The sequence below is a fragment of the Filicampus tigris genome, chromosome 6 (assembly GCF_054856515.1).
Source record: "Filicampus tigris isolate MCC_2025a chromosome 6, RoL_Ftig_1.0, whole genome shotgun sequence".
In the NCBI taxonomy this organism is placed as follows: Eukaryota; Metazoa; Chordata; class Actinopteri; order Syngnathiformes; family Syngnathidae; genus Filicampus; species Filicampus tigris.
Genome location: NC_141222.1, coordinates 11837752 through 11857130, shown reverse-complemented (window position 1 = coordinate 11857130; position 19379 = coordinate 11837752). Strand labels below are relative to the sequence as shown.

General features: G+C 40.9%; 1 protein-coding gene and 1 long non-coding RNA gene across 2 annotated transcripts; both read right to left on the bottom strand.

Annotated features, from left to right (window-relative positions):
• Positions 1 to 3943: 3943 nt before the first annotated feature.
• LOC147145822 (uncharacterized) lies at positions 3944 to 7262 on the bottom strand. Its single transcript, XR_015087165.1, has 3 exons — positions 7194 to 7262; positions 5904 to 5945; positions 3944 to 4023 (listed from the first exon to the last, which is right to left on the bottom strand). It is a non-coding gene; the product is annotated as an uncharacterized LOC147145822 (long non-coding RNA).
• Positions 7263 to 13961: 6699 nt separating this feature from the next.
• On the bottom strand, positions 13962 to 17847 carry LOC147145821 (CMRF35-like molecule 1). The gene is made up of 4 exons (XM_086032795.1): positions 17829 to 17847; positions 15177 to 15491; positions 14427 to 14530; positions 13962 to 13967 (listed from the first exon to the last, which is right to left on the bottom strand). The coding sequence occupies exons 1-4, from the start codon at positions 17845 to 17847 to the stop codon at positions 13962 to 13964; spliced, it is 444 nt and encodes a 147-aa protein (XP_085888921.1).
• Between the last annotated feature and the right edge of the window lie 1532 nt (positions 17848 to 19379).

Below are 19379 nucleotides of genomic sequence, written 5' to 3'. Positions count from 1 at the left end.
CGTGCCGGACCACCTAAAGCACATCACTGGACCCCTGCTGGACCCCCTGCAGTTTGCATACTGGGCAAACAGGTCGGTGGATGACGCAGTCAACATGGGGCTGCACTACATCCTGGAGCGCCTCGACGGCATAGGGACCTACGTGAGGATCCTGTTTGTGGACTTCAGCTCTGCATTCAATACCATCATCCCGGTACGGCTCTCCTCCAAGCTTCTCCAGCTCAGTGTGTCTCCCGCCACCTGCCAGTGGATCCGCAGCTTCCTGACAGGCAGGACACAACAGGTGAAGCGTGGGGGGGCGACAACATCATCAACACGCACAATCAACACAGGGGCTACATCCTCTCTACACTGCTCTTCTCCCTCTACACGAACGACTGCACCTCAACGCACCCAGCTGCCAAACTGCTGAAGTTTGCAGACGACGCCACAGTCATCGGCCTCATCAAGGACGGTGGTGAGTCTGCGTACAGACAGAAGTGGAGCAGCTGGCGCTCTGGTGCTACCAACACAACCTGGAGCTGAACACGCTCAAGACTGTAGAGATGATTGTGGACTTTGGGAAACATCCTGCGCCACAGCTGCCACTCACATTGTCCAACTGCCCTGTTTCAACTGTCGAGACCTTCGAGTTCCTGGGAATCACAGTCTCTCAGGACCTGAAATGGGAGGCCAAGATCAACCCAGGCCCAGCAGAGGATTTTCTTCCTGAGGCTGCTGAGGAAACACAGCCTGCCACGGAAGCTGCTGAGACATTTCTACACGGCAGTCATCGAATCAGTCCTGTGTCCCTCCATCATAGTCTGTTTTGGTGCCGCCACAAAAAAGGACACAATTCAATTTCAACGGACAGTTAGGACTGCGGAAAAAATCATCGCTATCCGGCCCTACCAGCTCTTGAGGACTTGCACACTTCAAGAACCAAGACATGCATGTAAAATTCTCCTGGACCCCCCACAGCCTGGCCACCGCCTCTTCCAGCTCCTCCCTTCAGGTAGGCGCTATCCAACCATGCACACCAAAACCAGCAGACATTCAAACAGCTTCTTCCCTCTCGCCATTAGCTCCCTAAATAGTTGACTGAAACTCTATAGTGGCACTTTGCAAACGTTTGCCGATTTTTGCACACTCCTTTAAGTGACCAAAGAAGGGAAGCCATCCGAGCCATAACAAACAAAGTAAAGTACAAAAGTAAAAGGACCACAACTCCCAGACGACTGTGCGACCTGACTTTTTCCGGCAAACGGCCGTGCTGTAATACATAATACAATACATGAATACATTGAAAAATCAACCACCAAAATCTCATTTATTAAATTCATTAACAAAGATGACAACAAAAGATCATTTTTGCTATAAGTGGAGTTAGTTTCCGTAAGTTTTGTGAATGTAAAATGTAGTGTCGGTTAGTTGTTGTTTTCATTTTTATTTAATTTCATTACTCAAATCTGTTTTACACTTTTAGTTATAGTTATTTCATTAGTTTTCGTTAACTAAAATAACTGTGGTCTGGTGATAATGTTGTATCCAGATTATCTCCAAAATGGAATGGTTTCTACAATGTGTCAGCCACTGTGTAGAGTTACAAATACATATATAATATTGAAGAGACCTGCGTAAGAATAAAAAAATGTTTAATATTCTTGCAAGAAGGAACAACAACGTACAGCAAAAAATAGCCTAAACAGTGGTTGTTTGAAGAATACAGTATAATTTTCTGAGCTTCTCTTGTTATACCTGTGTAAGTCACGCTCCATTACCTTCACTAAAAATGGGACTATGCAGTCTGACTATCACTGTATACTTTTAGCCAGCAAAGTCGTCCTGTGACTTAATCAAACAGGAACTAACAATCCACCTACAAACATTCTCAACTGTCTAATCAGTCATTGGTTGTTATGAAGCAATTCACAAATGTGACACTAAGAGTTACGAATGTAGAGAAATCAACCTATGATTGTATACAATTTTCCATCACAGCAGTCAAATGTGCTGTGTAGTGTATACCAACCATCAAACAAGCAGAAAAACGGAAAATAAAACAATACAGTCGTCATTATGTCATCAAAGAAACCCTCCACAAAGTCCACCAAGATGGAGGACCTAATGGGAAGTCAACCCAAACATATTTTATTCAAGAATATGTTCCTAGCAGGCCCATTAGTTGAAACACGGCATTCTGATTAATTAGTGAGTTAAGCAGTAAAATCCACCCGTTTTTCAGCATCTTGGGGGGCAGCCATTTTGTCACTTCTGTCGACTGAAAATGACACCACAAATGCTCAGGGCTCAGGTAACGACCAATCCCGGCTCAGCTTCAGAAAACAGGTGAGCTGTTTTCAGTCGACAGAACAGTGGAACAGTTGCGATGTCATTTTCAGTCGACAGAAATGACAAAATGGCCGCCGCCTGAGCTGGCTAAAAACGGGTAGATTAACGCTTATTCCTCAAATGCAATATTTATCAGAATGCCTTGTTTCAACTAGTGGGCCTGCATTGAAAATATTCTTGAAAAATATATTTTTGGGTTGACTTCCTTCTTTAAGAGAGGAATTTGGACTTGAATTTTCTTATAAAATCACTAACAATGGGAGACTGAGCAGTCTTCAGTGCCCAGGTGTTTCTGTTTGGGGATTTTCTTTCCATGGAGGTCATAATAGACGTGATCCTCCACTTGGCTAAGATCTAAGTCGAGGTATTCACTGAGGCCAGGGCAGCTTTCAGACTCTTGATTCTCTGCTGTGAGGTCTTTTGGTGCTTCTGAATGAGCGATACATTCCGGACTTGAGCCGCCACAGTGACCCTCACTTATAACAGCGGGCATCATGGTCTCATAGTCAGATGACATCTGTAGAATGGCCACATATTTTAGAGCAGGGATGTCAAAACTTTTCAACTGAGAGCCACATAGAAAAAAATGGAAAGAATAGGGGGGCCCGCTTGAGCTTGTGTTTATCAAACATGCTAAAATTCATTATACTTCAAGTTAACATATGATATGCCAAGCAGTTACACATACTGTATTTAAAGAAAGAAAAAAAGCGTAATCTTAGGTTGGTGTTAAAGATGACAAAGCAAAGCAACTTCTTACTATTAGTGTGATATATTGTAAACAGAAAGAAAATTGCCTGATTTTTTGTGACATTAGGATATTTTTAACATGACAAATAGCGCATATCTTGCAGCATTACATTTATTTACAATTTAAATTAGGGATAGACCAATTATCGGCCGGGCCGATTATCGGCGCCATTGGCTGTTTTTAAAAATTTGATGGCCGATAATAAATCAATGTAAAACTGTTAACTTCAAGGAAGTATTTATTTGAATTGTCAGTGAACTTTATAAGAGATTCTACTGACCCTGGGAACACTATGCACCTTTTGTTTTTAGTTGAAATCAATACAATATAATATCTCGTTTTGTTAGAATTTTACAACAAAGATGGCCACACTGGCAAACTTTTATAATCATTAAAAAAAAAATCAATATTGTGCAAATCTGAATTTTTTTTCAATAAACATATACTCCAAGGCTAAGCAAAGTTCAGTGTTTTTTTATTTTGTTTATTTTGACGCCAATATTTTCCTTTTTAGTGAAAATTAATATCGGCTCCAAATATCGGTTATCGGCCTCCTTGACTACTAATAACTGGTATCGGTATCGGCCCTGAAAAAAACATACCGGTCTATCTCTAATTTAAATGGAAAAATGTCCTGAAAAGTGGTAATAAAATTGTTTTAGCTTTAAAAACACAACCAAAAAATGCATAATATCTTCTAGCATTCAGTATTTGGTACATTTGTGTATTTTTAACTTAATCAGAATATGCAGCAGGTCTATAAGAAACATGCAATGAATTCAAGATAATACCAAGTGTATTTCACTGAAAACAAACCTCTCTATTCTGTTGTGGGATGGCCCGCTGGGGTTTCATAGTGACAAGAAAAATGAGTGTATAAAGACACACACACATGGCAACTGTACATATCACTGCAGCCACAAACAGCATTGGGTTAGGCTCTGTAAGAAAGAACAACAACTCATGTTTCGCCAGGACTCATTCCAAATCTGAAAATGTCTTTTTGCTTTGAGAAGCATTTTTGTCAATCAGTGATGTCATTTGAGGAGCAACCCTGTAATATTGAGGAGCAATTTCTTCTTGCGGGTTAAGCCCATAGAGCTGAATCAAAGGTTTAATTAAAGGATAAAAATACGACATAAATGGTGGTGGTGGTGGGGGGGGGGATTTAGGCATGCAGCTATTGGACATTTTAGTATTTGAGTATCCTACTGATCGAATAATCAAATATTTGGATGAATATATTTTTTACTGGATTAAAAAGCAATTATAAATACAAAAGACAAAATAAAAATGTGTACTAAATAACAAACAGCCGATTAGTTTCATTTTGAGAAAAAAAACAAAACAACTACAGTTCTTATTTCTTAAATTCACATTGTCCATAGCAGCAAATTATTCTCTTGTGTAGAAACAGTTGCTGTGGGGATTGCCCCATTCAAACACAAATATACATTTCAGTTTAAATTTTGTTATTCTTGTATCAAAAACAAAGCATTCATTAAAAAAGGTATTAACACTAACTTTATGCAACTTCACTTGAGTAGGGAGCAAATTAGTAAGTAGTAAGTAGTAAGTAAATTATCATACTGTATTAGAGTAGGTTCATGGCTGTGCGTTTATGAGCATAACCCATCTGACTAGAAATAAGACAAATATTCTTTATGCTACTACAGGTGTTGGAGTGCTCAAACTAATGAAACAATTTAAATAACTAAATAACTAACAAAATAAATAATAAAACTAAAATATCTTGAGAGGAAACAAACATTTCTTTTATTTGAGTTCAGCAAAACCCTACAAAATATCACTTGGAGTACTATAGTGGTAGTGCCTACACTGTGCAAAACTTACGCGCGCACTGCATGATGTAATTATGGCCGCAGGCATATTCTGTACCTTTAACCTTGGTAATAAACAAGCCACAAATTTGCCAGAAGTCATAATTAATGCAGAGCTCATATTACCAGACATGGTGTCATAAAATTATTTTGTGTCTTTTTGGACTGGGAGAGTGGCCACACTACAACAAGTCTGACACCGGATGAGCGGACCCCGCCCGATCATCGCGTGCTGCCGCCAAGAGCCCTGCCTGACGCACAGTTCATCGGTGAGGCGGGACAAAAATGAAAAGAGTCCAGGCAGCAGGGGAAACAGTTTGTGGGCATGCAGGACTGCAGGACACAAGTTCGGGTCGGCGCACTCCCAGCGAATGCTGATGCCGAATGCGGTAGCCTGATATTTTGGGCAGAAATTGGAGATACAGCGTACTGGTCCGTCACACTATTGGTCAATGTCCGAACAAATATTGGGGCCATGTAGGACATGCCACAACATGTGAAAAAAAAAAAAAAAAATTCTGACCCGCTAGACTTTCTGTCGTGGGTGTGAGGCCTCCTGGACGTCAAATCGGCACAGGGCTAATGTTATGCTAGTAAGTAAGGTACATTAACATACATCTCACTCATTTGCTTTTCAATGTTTCTAATTAAGACACAAAAGCGACATTTTGACACACAAACTGCGATGCGAGACCACTTATTTCGAGCCTTGCATTCACACATTTTACATTTCAGCTGTGCTAATTGGACTGTCTGCTCAACTCAAACCTCCGTGTATTGTAATGAATTTCAACATCGTGATTCTTGGTTCCAAACAAAATAAATAATAAAGAGATAAATAACAATTTAAAAAAAATAATCATTTACTTGTCAGTGCAAACTCTTATCTTTTTGAACACATTTACATGCAATGTATACCTTGAAAGTGAATACTATTCAACATCAATAATAGCACTAACTATTTTATGTATCTTACTTACTGTCCAAGATGATGTTTTCGGGAGTGACCAGTGTTCCATTTACTAGAAAAGAAAAATATGCCAAACATGAAATGTTAAAACAGAAGAACAATGACAATACAGTTAAGTGGCACATACTGTATGAATAGAGATCACTGTCATACGTGTGTGGCTTCAAATTGATGGTATCTACTACCTCGTTCTTGTAAGAGCTAACTCTGCTTGCTGCTGAAACTGACATATTCCACATTGTGGCCAGAGAAACAAGCCCACGTATGTTCAAAATTGTTGGAGATCCATTCATTGTCTATTGCCTGATTTTCACACTTTTTCCCCACCAGGAACTGGGACATAACATGGGTCTATGCTGTGTATTTTACCTATGGAACTATTTAGTTGTATGAAATTGCCATGATTTGAGCTGAGGTAACCATCCACCCCACATGTGCACGCCACTGTCGTTTGAGAGGAGTTTTTCCAACCTGACAACTTCAGGAGACTTCCTTCTCCCACCAAATTATTCTGTTCTTCTGTCCATATCAGGTGACTGGAAAGCATGTTGTCATCAATAGGGTTGAATAACTTGGCTTCATTTTGCCTGCCATTTGGATAGTGTCATCTAAGTACAAGGCTTTGACTTTCCCAACCAGCTAGAGCAGAGGTCCTCAAGGGTCCCTATCTAGCATGTTTTAGATGGCTCTGAAGCCTGATAACAATTCTGATCATTTGAATCAGGCGTGTTGGAGGAGGGAGACATCTAAAACATGCTGAATAGGGGCCCTTGAGGACCCTAGTTGGACACCCCTGAACTATCCATCCATCCATCATCGATACTGCTTATCCTCACAAGGGTCGCGGGTACGTGCTGGAGCCTATCCCAGCTGTCTTCGGGCAGTAGGCGGGGGACACCCTGAATTGGTTGCCAGCCAATCGCAGGGCACACAGAGACAAACATCCGCACTCACAATCACACCTAGGGGCAATTTAGAGTGCCCAATCAACTTACCATGCATGTTTTTTGGAATGTGGGAGGAAACCGAAGTACCCGGAGAAAACCCAGGCAGGCAAGGGGAGAACATGCAAACCCCTCACAGGGAGGCCGGTGCCGGGATCGAACCCGCGACTTCTGAACTGTGAGGTGGACATGCTAACCAGTCGACCACCGTGCCGCCACCCCTGAACTAGAGTTTTGATTTTCAGAATAATCACAGCTGTCCATCAAAAGAAATAGTGTAATTGTTGGGTTATTGTGTTTTGATAAAGAATTTAACCAATGTACAGTACTGTACTTTAACAATAAGCAGAGCCTACCTTGAATATGTAGCATTATGATTATTGAAGATGTTCCCATCACTTTCAGGCCTCTCCGAGTCTACTGACATTATCTCATGCAGGACTGAGGAAGCATGTTCTTATATGTCCATGTGCTACCCCGCTTCCTCTTTCAGGGGCCACCTTGTCCACATCTAAAGCTCAGCACCTGAAAGTGCAACCAAGTCTTCCTGGTGGACTCATAAAGTGTTGTGTCAAAAACCCTTTTGCATACCAAGAAAGTTGTATACAGGGAGCGAAGGGAAAGTCACAACTAGTTATGTTGTTAATGAAAATTAAGTCACTGACTGAAGTCCTCAAATCTATACAGTGTATGCGTGTACATATGTGTGTGCGCATATATGTTTGTATGTTATATATACCGTATATGTACACATATATGTGTGTGTGTGTATGTACTAAAAATCTTCTTCATTCGGTATTCATGAGGCTCGACTGAATTATATGATTTAACGGGTCTTTCTCTTTTACATTTGATATTTTGTATTTTTAAGGTACTGCACCATTTGTTTTGTTTTTGAAAGATATTTTTGTTATTGTGTTGTCAGCGTCAACCCGCCAATAGGCTATGATGTGCAGTACACAGGCAACTGTGTAGCAACTATCATGGAGGGAGAGAGTTGAAGATTATTTCATTTGGATTTACGGATTATGTTTTTGATCAAATAAGGAAAAGAGCCTGGCAAAACGTAAGATTTACAAGGTACAAATCAATATTAGAGACAACTACTAAGACATTTGACTTCATCAGCAGAGAAAGTAAAAAGCCACCGGTGCTTCTAATAAACTGAGCAAAGTGGAATTGGGGTGTATGCCATTGGAAATTCATAGGGAACTGTTGTCACTCGGTTATTGGGCCATCTTGAGGGGACGATCCCAGGATCACCCCATTAAAAAGTTGTTGGAACCTTGTTCAGAGAAAGAAAAGAAGACATTGAGGTGCTTCGGGTGGATTGCGAACCAGGAAGCTAAGGATATAGGCTTAGAGCGATGTATTATAAGTCCGGCAGTTCCACATTCAGTGATTCCACCATGGATACTTCCTGAGCCAGGAGTGGACTTAACTTTATTAAATAGGAGAGTGGAAAATGGGGAGGGGTATTGTGATGCAGGTAGAGTAGATAATTCTATATGCAGTTATGCTAATTATCTAAAAATATATACTGATGCTTCTAAGGACAAACAAGATAGAGTAGGAGTGGCGGTGTATATACCGGAATTCCGAATAGAATTGGGTAAAAGTATTAGCGGTGAGGTTTCATTTTTTACGGGGGAGATGGTAGCTATATTGATGGCAGTACAATGGGTGGAGGAGAACAGGCCATTACGTACACTTTTATGCTCGAATTCTAGTCCAGTGGTAAAGAATTTACAGCTTGGTCACTCGGAATGCCGACCAGATCTGGTACTGGAAATTCAACAATTATTGTATAGGTTACAGTATTCAGTGTATTGGAAAATAGGAAAATGAAACTGGATTTGGTTAAAATGCTGAATAATAGGGAAGGTTGCCAGCTTCTATATAGTTATTTAAAGGCTACGGGATTGGTTAGTAGAATTTGAGAAAATATAATTGGGATTGTTAAGTTTGTTGGTAATTATTTTATTTACTGTTGATGTTATTGTTATTGGTTAGGTACGTATTAATATTTTCACTCTCCTTAAGGGGCATAACTGGTTCACACTCCTTACCAGTAGGTGGCGGTAATGCACATGTAAGTTTCTTGCCAACCGCCAAAAAAACCATTAGAAGAAGAAGAAGAAAAAGAATCAACTGAGCATGTTTACCTGTTGGTTGAGTAGAAGCACCTGTGGCTAAAGCCAAACCTTTCTCTGCTCCTCAGTCCCTAAAACCCACCAAGACTGGTAAGCTAACCTTATCTTCACAGTTTTGCTAACTAATAGCCAATCAAACATGATATAAACCATTGATTCTCAATCAGTGTGCCGTGAGAGATCTTCAGGTGTGTCGCGGAAAATGACCCAATGTCAATTATTTTAAAAAATGAATAAATAAATTTTTGTTAGGTTAATTTATCAATGCCAACCACACAGTAACAGGCGGAACAAGGAAATGCTCTTCCACTAAATGGCTGAAGTTACATAATAGTATGTAAACCTTTTTACATACTTTTTGTGAATCATTTTGCTAAGTGGTACGTGGTGAAAGATGTGCTTGGGCTCAATAAAGGTTGAGAAACACTGATATAAGCATGTCGGTTTCATGTTTAATTGAGAAGACAATGAACTACCATACAAAGGCTGGTTTGGGACCATTCAATGCAAGTACAGCGTGTGCAAAGTGGTTAATGTGTCGTATGTTGTGGCTGAGCAAGATTGACTAAAATCTTGCTGAGTTGACGTAATGACATGACTCGACTTACTTGATTATTTCTACAACAGGGGTTTTCAATCCTGCTCCTCGAGGTCCGCTGCCCTGCCTGTTTTCCATCTCTCACTGCTGCAACACATCTGATTCAAATAATCAGATAATCAGCAAGGTCTGCAGAAGCTGGATAACAATCCTAGTCATTGAATCAGGTGTGTCAGGCAGAGATGGAAAACAGGTTGGACAGCGACCCTCAAGGAACAGGATTGAAAACCTTTGTTCTACAGTAACTTTGGGCTTGTTTGACGCTCTGTTTTAAACCAATCAGCATCTCGTGCTTGAACTGTTTCCATCTGGACTCCCTCGCACACTGGCACACTGTCTCTCCCAGTTGGAGCGCCTATAACGCGCACCGGCTCTCCATTTGGTGCACTCGCAATCTACCGAACGGAACAGTTGAACAACGCTCTTGAGTTTCTGACCCGTCAAAGTAAATGGGCTGTCACTTATATAGCGCTTTTCTACCTTGGGTACTCAAAGCGCTTTACACTTTACCTCATCCACCTACTGATGACGCAGCTTCAGGAGCAACTGGCTGGGGGTTCAGTATCTTGCTCAAGGATACTTCGACATGGTCACCATGGCCGGCGATGGAACCCACAAATCCCGGTTGGGAAACGATCATTCTACCACTGAGCCATGCCACCCCAAAGTGAAGCAGTGCACGCTCGGAGCATATTTCCGAACGCAGCACTGAGCTCCTCGCCCAGTAAAAAAAAAAACTGTTCCCTCACCGTGAGTGCTCAGAGCGCGGTGCTTCACTCACACTGTTCAGAAACTGTGCAGTTATTCAGAGTGCAGGCAATACATGGCTGTAACAAGGAAAGGCTTTGTTCATAAATTGATGTGAACAGAGAGTGCTCTGCACCCCGGCTAATAACTATGTTATTATCTTTATCTTAAAATGGCTTACCTTAACTCAACTTAAACAATTTTTTTGCAGAGTATGTTCTCAGCAAGCCCACTAATTGAAAAAGGCATTCTAATAAATATTGTGTTTGTGGAATAAGAGTTAATCCACCCGTTTTTAGCTATCTCTGGGGGCGGCCATTTTGTCATTTCTGTCGACTGAAAATGACATCACAACTGTTCAGGGCTCAGGTAATAACCAATTTCGGCTGACCTATTTTCTGAAGCTGATCCGTGATTGGTTGCTGCTTGAGCCCTGAGCAGTTTTGATGTCATTTTCAGTCGACAGAAGTGACAAAATGTCATGGCTAAAAAGGGGTGGATTTTGCTGCTTAACTCATATTCCACAAACGCAATATTAATCAGAATGCCGTGTTACAACTAGTGGGCGTGTTGGGAACATATTCTTGAAAAAAATCTTTGGGTTGATTTCCCCCTTTAACTAGAATCCCACATTGCATTGTAGCCAAAGATACGTAAGGGCTTGATAGAGGCATGAATTCCCCCACCCAAAAAAGTCAACCTCTGCGTCGTAACCCCCGCGATAAACAAGGGATCACTGTACTCTCTTTTATTGTCTGATGCTTTTAAAGTACACTTTTTTTCCAACCATGTTACAAATCACAGACACACACAACACTAACATAATATGTTAAAAGTGTTACTTTTTAGCAGTCACAGACAGTTGTTATTATATACAGTGGATAAAAGGAATTGTTTGGATTCTTCTTCTTGGTCAGATCATATGGTTGCTGGGCCCAGGCACAAAACAGCATTATAAGGACTTTGAGGCTAATTAATTCATTAATTATAAATTACATATCAGAAAGAAGAAAGAGTGCCGGACTTGAGGTGTTTTGCTGGTTGTCATGTATCGGTTCACTATAGTTCACTCATTGTTTGTTGTAATAACGTATCCATAGTTTATTAGCCCGTGGACTGTGAACCAGTCAGGGTAAAAAGTCCTGTTTCAAGTTAATCAACAGCAAGTCACCTGCAATGTACTTGCAGAAGTGAAAGTACTCTGTTCTGTTTCCTGATGTCTGTTGTTATAGTCAAAAGGCTGGTTTGACATGTAAAAAAGTATCGTCATTGAGAAACATTTTTAGCATTTACTATAAATGAACAACATGTACAATAAGTGATCAGATGAAAGTGACTCACCAACAAAGCAAAAAGAAAACATTTATCATTGCATAAAAAGTCTGAGCATTGAAACATCTATCAAATAACAGGACTTTGAAAATTATTGAAGTAAACACAACAGAACCTAGATCAGCCTATTGTTGTGTTATGAGGAAAGTGTATTTTAAAGTTTAAGCTAAATTTTATGCAGGTAGTGCAACATGGCTATGAGTATCTTTCCCTTTCCTACTAGGTTTCCGATATATCGACACCAAAGCAATATGATCTTGCTTGTGAAATCATGGCACAATTTATCCGGATTGGCTGACACTTTGCACTTTTCCATGCATTGTCTTGTCATTTTTGTAGGTGTGTTTGTGTGTTTTCTCAAAAATCCGTCTGTTTTTCTATTTTCATGTGACAACTTTGTGATAGGCGGCACGGTGGGGGACTGGTTAGCTAGTCCGCCTCACAGTTCAGAGGTCGTGGGTTCGATCCCGGCTCCGGCCTCCCTGTGTGGAGTTTGCATGTTCTCCCCGTGCCTGCGTGGGTTTCCTCCGGGTACTCCGATTTCCTCCCATGTTCCAAAAACATGCATGGTAAGTTGATTGGACACTCTAAATTGCCCCTAGGTGTGATTGTGAGTGCGGATGTTTGTCTCTGTGTGCCCTGCGATCGGCTGGCAACCAATTCAGGGTGTCCCCCGCCTACTGCCCGAAGACAGCTGGGATAGGCTCCGGCACGCCCGCGACCCTTGTGAGGATAAGCGGTATGGATAATGAATGAATGAATGAATGAACTTTGTGATACATCCTTGTTAGCATTTGCAGTTGACAAGCTAGAACCTGGAGAAGAACTTCTGCAGTTGATATTTTCATAGATGGGAAGACTTTTGTGGCACAGGGCTGCTGTTGATGTTGGATCCACTTTTGATTGGTGACCATAGGAGGACTTCGGGGTTACCCTTGTAATGTTCTCCTTCAATGTTAACATAAACTTCATCCTGTTTGACATTAAGGGGAAATCTGAATCTTACCTTTTTTTTTTTTTTTTGACTTCATGAAAAGAATCTACTCTATGCAGTTAAAAATGCATGATTCGTTGTCAGAGGTGTTGTACACAGGCAATTGATTTTAAATGATCTATGAAATATTTAAAAACAGTTGGCATCAGAGTAGCGGAAGGGTACCCAGGTCGCGGTTGGAGGACGGTGGACGGACCGGCAAAAAATTGTCAGGTGCCCAGCTCTGTTTAATAGTCATGAGAAAACCGACTGTCTAACATGCCAACATACAAAGAACTAAAATAGGTTGAAAAAGGACTTCACGGACAACTCAAATGATCTTGCAAACCCTATTCAAGGTTGTCCAAGATGAAAATAAATTTTAAAAAATTGTGGCATGGGCCTTTAAGAATGATTTGTAAAGCCCACTTAGAATGGAATCATCATTTAATCGATCTCTTATAGAAATTTGGCACGGAACACAATATTTATACTCAAATCATTAAGATTTTATCATTAGTTTGTTCTCTAAAATTTCCCAAAGTGAGGTTGTTGTAGTATTCTTGAAAATTGATTACGGTACTTCCACTGAGTTCCTTATTCTTATTAAATAACAAGTGGTGCTGGGGACAACAGCAAACAGTTCAAACTATCATTTTTGACGTGACACTGCTCTGAATATAAAGTCTCCTCTGAATATAAAGTCTCCTGTCATAATTGTACTGATTATCAAATGTCTAAAGTCAAATACACACTCCAAGCGGTAACATTTGGAGTTTAAAGGGAAATCAACCCGAACATTTTTTTTCAACAATATGTTCCCAGCAGGCCTACTAGTTGAAAAACAGCATTCTGATTAATATTGCATTTGTGGAATATGAGTTAAGGAGCAAAATCCACCCCTTTTTAGCCATCTCAGGGGGTGGCCATTTTGTCACTTCTGTCACCTGAAAATGGCATCATCACGGCTCAGGGCTCAGGTAACGACCAATCATGGCTCAGCTCCAGAAAAAAGGTCAGCCGTGATTGGTCGTACATATTCTTAAAAAGATATGTTTGGGTTGACTTTCCTCTTTAAGCAATCAAAAAAAAAATATGGCTCAAAAATCTATCCATCCATTAGCTATACCGCTTCTCCTCACAAGGGTCGCGGGTGTGCCGCAGCCTATCCCAGCTGTCTTCGGGCAGTAGGCAGGAGACACCCCGAACCGGTTGCCAGCCATCCCAGTGCCTCAAAAATGTAAAAAAATTGGAGGTCAACAATTCATCATGGGTGGGTAGGACATGAGTAAATTTAGTGAGACTTCTGCTGAGGGAGCATCTATACCTATAAAAACACCAGTGAGTTATAGCATTAATACTTCAGCTATTTTCTTAGTTTCTTCTTCATCACATATCGGTCAGGTGTATTTGAATTATATGTAATTTTACTCCATTTCAGTTCATTTTACTGTGGTTAGCTTCTCTTATTATGAAAGTTAAGAATGTTAAAATGCTACTGTACAGTTAATAATCAAGGTTTAATGGTGGTGATAATGGTGTTACAAATTAATGAACTTTAAGTGTAATGTAAAAATTGTTTTGAAATTTGAACAACCTGAAAGTCAACCAACATCTCACAGGACACAATTAGGGGTCCACTGTAAAGGCAAACGTGGACTGACACTTGTGTTTCCATTTCACTTTATGTTCTGTGGCTTTCCCTGAAACGTTCTGCTGAGAACACTGAAGAGTCGCTTTCGGATGCATGCGCATCACCAGCAAAATATGCACATTTGCAACTAACTTTTTGTGGTTTCTGGGTTTTTTTTCTGCACTCCCTGAAGCTTATTCCCACCACTATGACAACGAACACAGCGCCAGCACCAGAAATACCGTACCAAAGAGCACCTACATTGAAAAGGGTGGGTTGACAATTGTTCCAAAACTTCTGCCCATTGTAATAACATCATGCAGGAGGCTATCTTCACCTCCACTATCCGTCTAATGTGATAATGCTAAGGAGCATCTATACTTTGGGTTGCACACACACATACAGGCAGACATGTATGGAGAGATGTCGGAGTGGTTTCACTCTTCACACTTTCACATCATTTAACTACATGAGAGTACTGCATCAGAAACAAATCTCACTTGCTTTGCACTTGTTTATGATTTCATGACATCAGGATGGTTTACCTAATCCATGTCCATAAGTGATAAAAAAAGAATAATACTATAACTCCAGGGAAGTGATTGTCTCCTCCATCAATGTGTTTTAAACCTGTCCAGTAAGGCACAACATTGGAAATCCACCTGTCTGTGAATTATTGATGTTAAAACATGGACTACCTCTCGATGACCAGTTTGCATGGAGGTCTATTTCAGGTTTTGATTTCGTGGAGTTGGAAACGTTCCAGTATACCAGTGTGGTAGAACTGAAAGGTGCAAATGTTGTGGGGACCACAACAGCTGTATGGCAACATTTAATAATGAGCAATGACTAATCAGATAGAAATGAAGAGATGAGAGTTAACAACAAAAATGATTATGTAACCTTTTTTGACATGAAGTTGCACTTCAATGAAGGTATCAAAACCTGTACCTGTACACCAGTACCTCCCAGAGTCTGACAACTGGAGTTGTTTGACGGTCACATTGAAGACTCCGTTCCCTGTGTCTTTCAAACATAGCTTACCTGATTTGGCTCTTTCACCAGATTCCACTCGAGCAAGCATATGAGCCTCGTTCTTACATGGATGCTTGCAAAAATATTTACTCCACCGATATGCAAATTTGTGTAAACACAGGAAGGAGACCTCTTGCCCCTCAAAACCCTCCATATGGATATCCACCGCATCCTTCAAGGCACCTGCCAAAAATTAGTAACCTCATCTAAGGGTTGACTCCATTTTGGTAAAAGGTTTGATAAACCCAAACACACTTACAGTGAAGAAAAATGCAAAGGACATGTGCATGCCACATTCTTTATTTCTTAATATTAGAAGGCCCTCCAGGTAGTGCCCTGTGAAATCAAAATCAGTATGCACAGACACACACAAATCAACGCTGCGTGGGTGGAAGCACAGGCTGCTTTGCGTTGCCACCCTCTCTTATGAGGAGGATTGCATTGACACCTAATCAGAAACAAAATGAAAACAAAATATATAATTAAAGTGTGATAGGTCAGCTTTTGACTTCACAACAGAAATACGATTAACTACAGCAGTCTTAATTATTATGACATTTTACACAATTCTTGTCCTGGATCTCTCATGTTTGGTCTGTGTTGTTGTTTTTTTTGGTTTTTTTCATAATTTTCTCAGTTTTTCTGTATCTGTCCGTCTCATCAGTGATTATTGTGTCCACCTGTGTGCATTCCACTCCCTAGTGTTAGCCAATCAGCTCCCTCCTACTCAATGTGTCTTGTCCAGGTGTTTCTCGTTGTCTCGTCAGTATGCTTGTATTTAAGTTCCTAGTTTTCATTCAATCCTTGTCGGGTCGTTGTTGATGAATGTGCCTTTGCCTGATTGGTATATATGATGATTTGTTTAGTTCACGTCAAGTTTAACTTCCCAGCTCACGCCGAGTCCTGCTTTCCCGCTCATGTCGATCTTCGCTACCCCTGTCACGTCCAGCCCTGCGTCTCCATTGCGCAAATGGGGCATAACATTGCCACATGCAGGCTGTGGCACCGTACACCAGATTCCACTGTGCACTTTAAGTCACTTTTTTCATCTTAAAGCGGAAGTCGAACCCAAAGACTTTCCAATTTTCCAATAATATGTTCTACGCAGCGGCCCGCTAGTCTAAATACAGCATTCTGATTAATATTGTGTTTGTGGAATATGAGTCGGCAGCAAAATCCACCCAGATTTGACCATCTCGATCGGAGGGCAGCCATTTTGTCACTTGCTGCCAACTGAAAATCATAACACAGATTTTCAGGGCTCAGATAACGATTAATCGTGGCTGGGCTTCAGAAAACAGGTGAACCATGATTGGGCGTTAGTGGTGTCATTTTCAGTCGGCAAAAAGTGGCAAAATGGCTGCCCCGGTGATGGCTAAAATGAGTGGATTTTGCTGTATAACTCCATTTTCCACAAATGCAATATTAAACACAATGCCGTGGTTAGATGCGCACAGAACATGTTATTGGAAAGAAAATTTTGGGGTTGACTTCCACTTTACGAATGATTAAATATGTCACACACGTACATGAACATTTTCCACAGACAGTTGAATGTCAGTGTGTGTGTCAGTACATGTGTGATAAAACATGTTTATTGACGAAAAAAGACAAACAGCAACATCTCTTGTGTAAGTGCATAAACCGACTGTCTGAGTGGGCAATATGGTAAGCATGGCTACAAGCCTGCAGACTGCAGTGTGCTTCGCTTCACTTCCTGCTCATCCTGCATAGGAAATACACACATCCCGCAATTTTAATGGGAAAACAATTGACAATTATTGGATTAAAAAAGAATATCAACGGAAAGCATGAAACCATTTAACTAAAATGCAACATTATTTACTATAATGGTTGATTTTAAGTTTTTATTTCCTTTTTTTTTTAACTCTTCACGTGCAGAAAACGTCCAACAGATGGCGCTAGTGAGGCTCCACCTCACTTGCTTCCCCTGATTGCATTGTACTCCCCTGATATATTTGATAGGGAGCAGTGGAAATATGTTTTACCTGATGGGGTATGCTGAACAGTTTCTGTTGAGGGGATTTGTGGCGAGATTGCTGATGATGATGTTGTTGGAACAGGTATGTTTTGTGGACTGCCACACTCAATAGGTGAACACAATGTTACCACCGACGTTTTGTGTCCAGACAGATGACATACTTTCTGTACAACTCTCTGATGCCATGCTCTCTGACGTATATGGCTGGGTGAAAAATCAAGAACGCCCCTACCTTAGACAGGTTAAGGGTTGGGTTCAGAGGAAGCTTTGGTGGCAGGTCCCTCTGTTAGTACTGTGTGATGATATACTTTGTCGTAAAGGTCGTAGTGTTCCAGGGAAACCTGAGTGCTTTCAGGTGGTGATGCCAGCTTCACTGGTTACAGAGACCATGCATTTTCTTCATGGCAATCCTTGTTCTGCTCATTACAGTACAGAGCGCACTATTAAGCCAGCACAAACAAATTTGTTATCTTAAGTTCTTTTTGGAGAATAGACAGTCCATACTGCCCTCTCCCCACCATCCAGTAACAGGTCCATAGTCTCTTTTTTTTTTTTTTTTTGCCTTTTCAGAACAGAGAACAAACGTACATGCACATAATGCCACCATCGACACGACAACACAGCTGCTTGTCCCGCCTCCCCGACGGACCCGTGTCAATGGAGAGAATTTTGCCAGGAGTATGAAATGATTGGACGGGTCGAGTCGGTTAAGGACTTGTAGTGTGACGCCTCACTCCAAGACACAGAACGATATTATTTGGTAGTCTGACCATCGTGAACAACAAAAATGTCATCTAGTCTGAGAAGGCCATAAGAGCGCCTTTGCATTCTGTCCAGTATGACCGACCATTTGTGTATACAGACATCATTGAGCTTCCGGTCACTACAGCGGGCAACAGATATGTACTGGTAATACAAGATAATTTTACTAAGTATGTCAAATGCGTATGCTTTGCATGACCAAAAAGCTGCGATAGTTGCACAGTTAATCTGTAAAGCGATACATTCCGGACGATGGTGTTCCTGAAGAACTGTTTTCGGATCAGGGCCGACAATCTGAATCAGAAGTCGTTCAAACTATATGTTAACGTCTAAACATTAAAAAGAAAAGAACATCGCCATATCACCTGCGAGGGAATGGTGGCTAAATTGGATACATTTATTCAAGATTATGGGGGCAAATAGGATTACTATTTACCTGCTATGGTCCTGTTCTTTAATGCCACCCCTCATTCGAGCATGGGGTATTCGCCCTATTTTCTTGCTCATGGCAGAGAGTCAAGGCTAGCCGCAGAGTGGCTGCACCCAGAGAATCTTCCAGCCCACAAAACTATGGTTCAGAACTGGTTTGGCGCGTGGGCTCTGCTTTTGACATGGTTCGTTTGTATCGAGAAGAGCAAAACCTCAAACGTGAACATTACTATAACAAACAGGTTAATTTCAAGCCTTACGGGTTAGGGTTAGGGGAGAGGAAGATAAAGTCTGACACACAGTAATGACTCCTTAAAAACAAAATGAGGGTTAGGTGACTCCGTTTTTTTATCCACATTGAACTGACAAATCAATCAACACTAAAATATCATACTAACTATCCAACAGCTGACATCTTATTCGGCTACAGCACCAATTGGTGGATATGTTTGGGCATTGCCATGTTTGAACTTCATGCAAAAATGACCACAGTGCACTTATGCATCTCTTAATTTCTTTGCACTTTGTATTACATCCAATCAAATAATTATTTATAGTTATAGAGGAAGTCAACCCTAACATATTTTTTTCAAGAACATGTTCTATGCAGGCTCACTATTTGAAACAGAGCATTCTGATTAATATTGCATTTGTGGAGTATGAGTTAAGCAGCAAAATCTACTCGTTTTTAGTCATCTCAGGGGGCGGCCATTTTGTCACTTCTGTTGACTGAAAATAACACCACAGTTGCTCAGGGCTCAGGTAACGACCAATCATGGCGCAGCTTCAGAAAACAGGTGAGCTGTGATTGGTCGTTACCTGAGCCCTGAGCAACTGTGATGTCATTTTCAGTTGACAGAAGTGACAAAATGGCTGCC

Bases quoted from the DNA above. Each gene is read 5' to 3' on its own strand.
- LOC147145821 (XM_086032795.1), bottom strand. The intron at 14,531-15,176 runs GTTACATAATCA...TTTTCAATGTAG, and splicing joins GCAACTTCATGTCAAAAAAG to GTGCTCTTTGGTACGGTATT.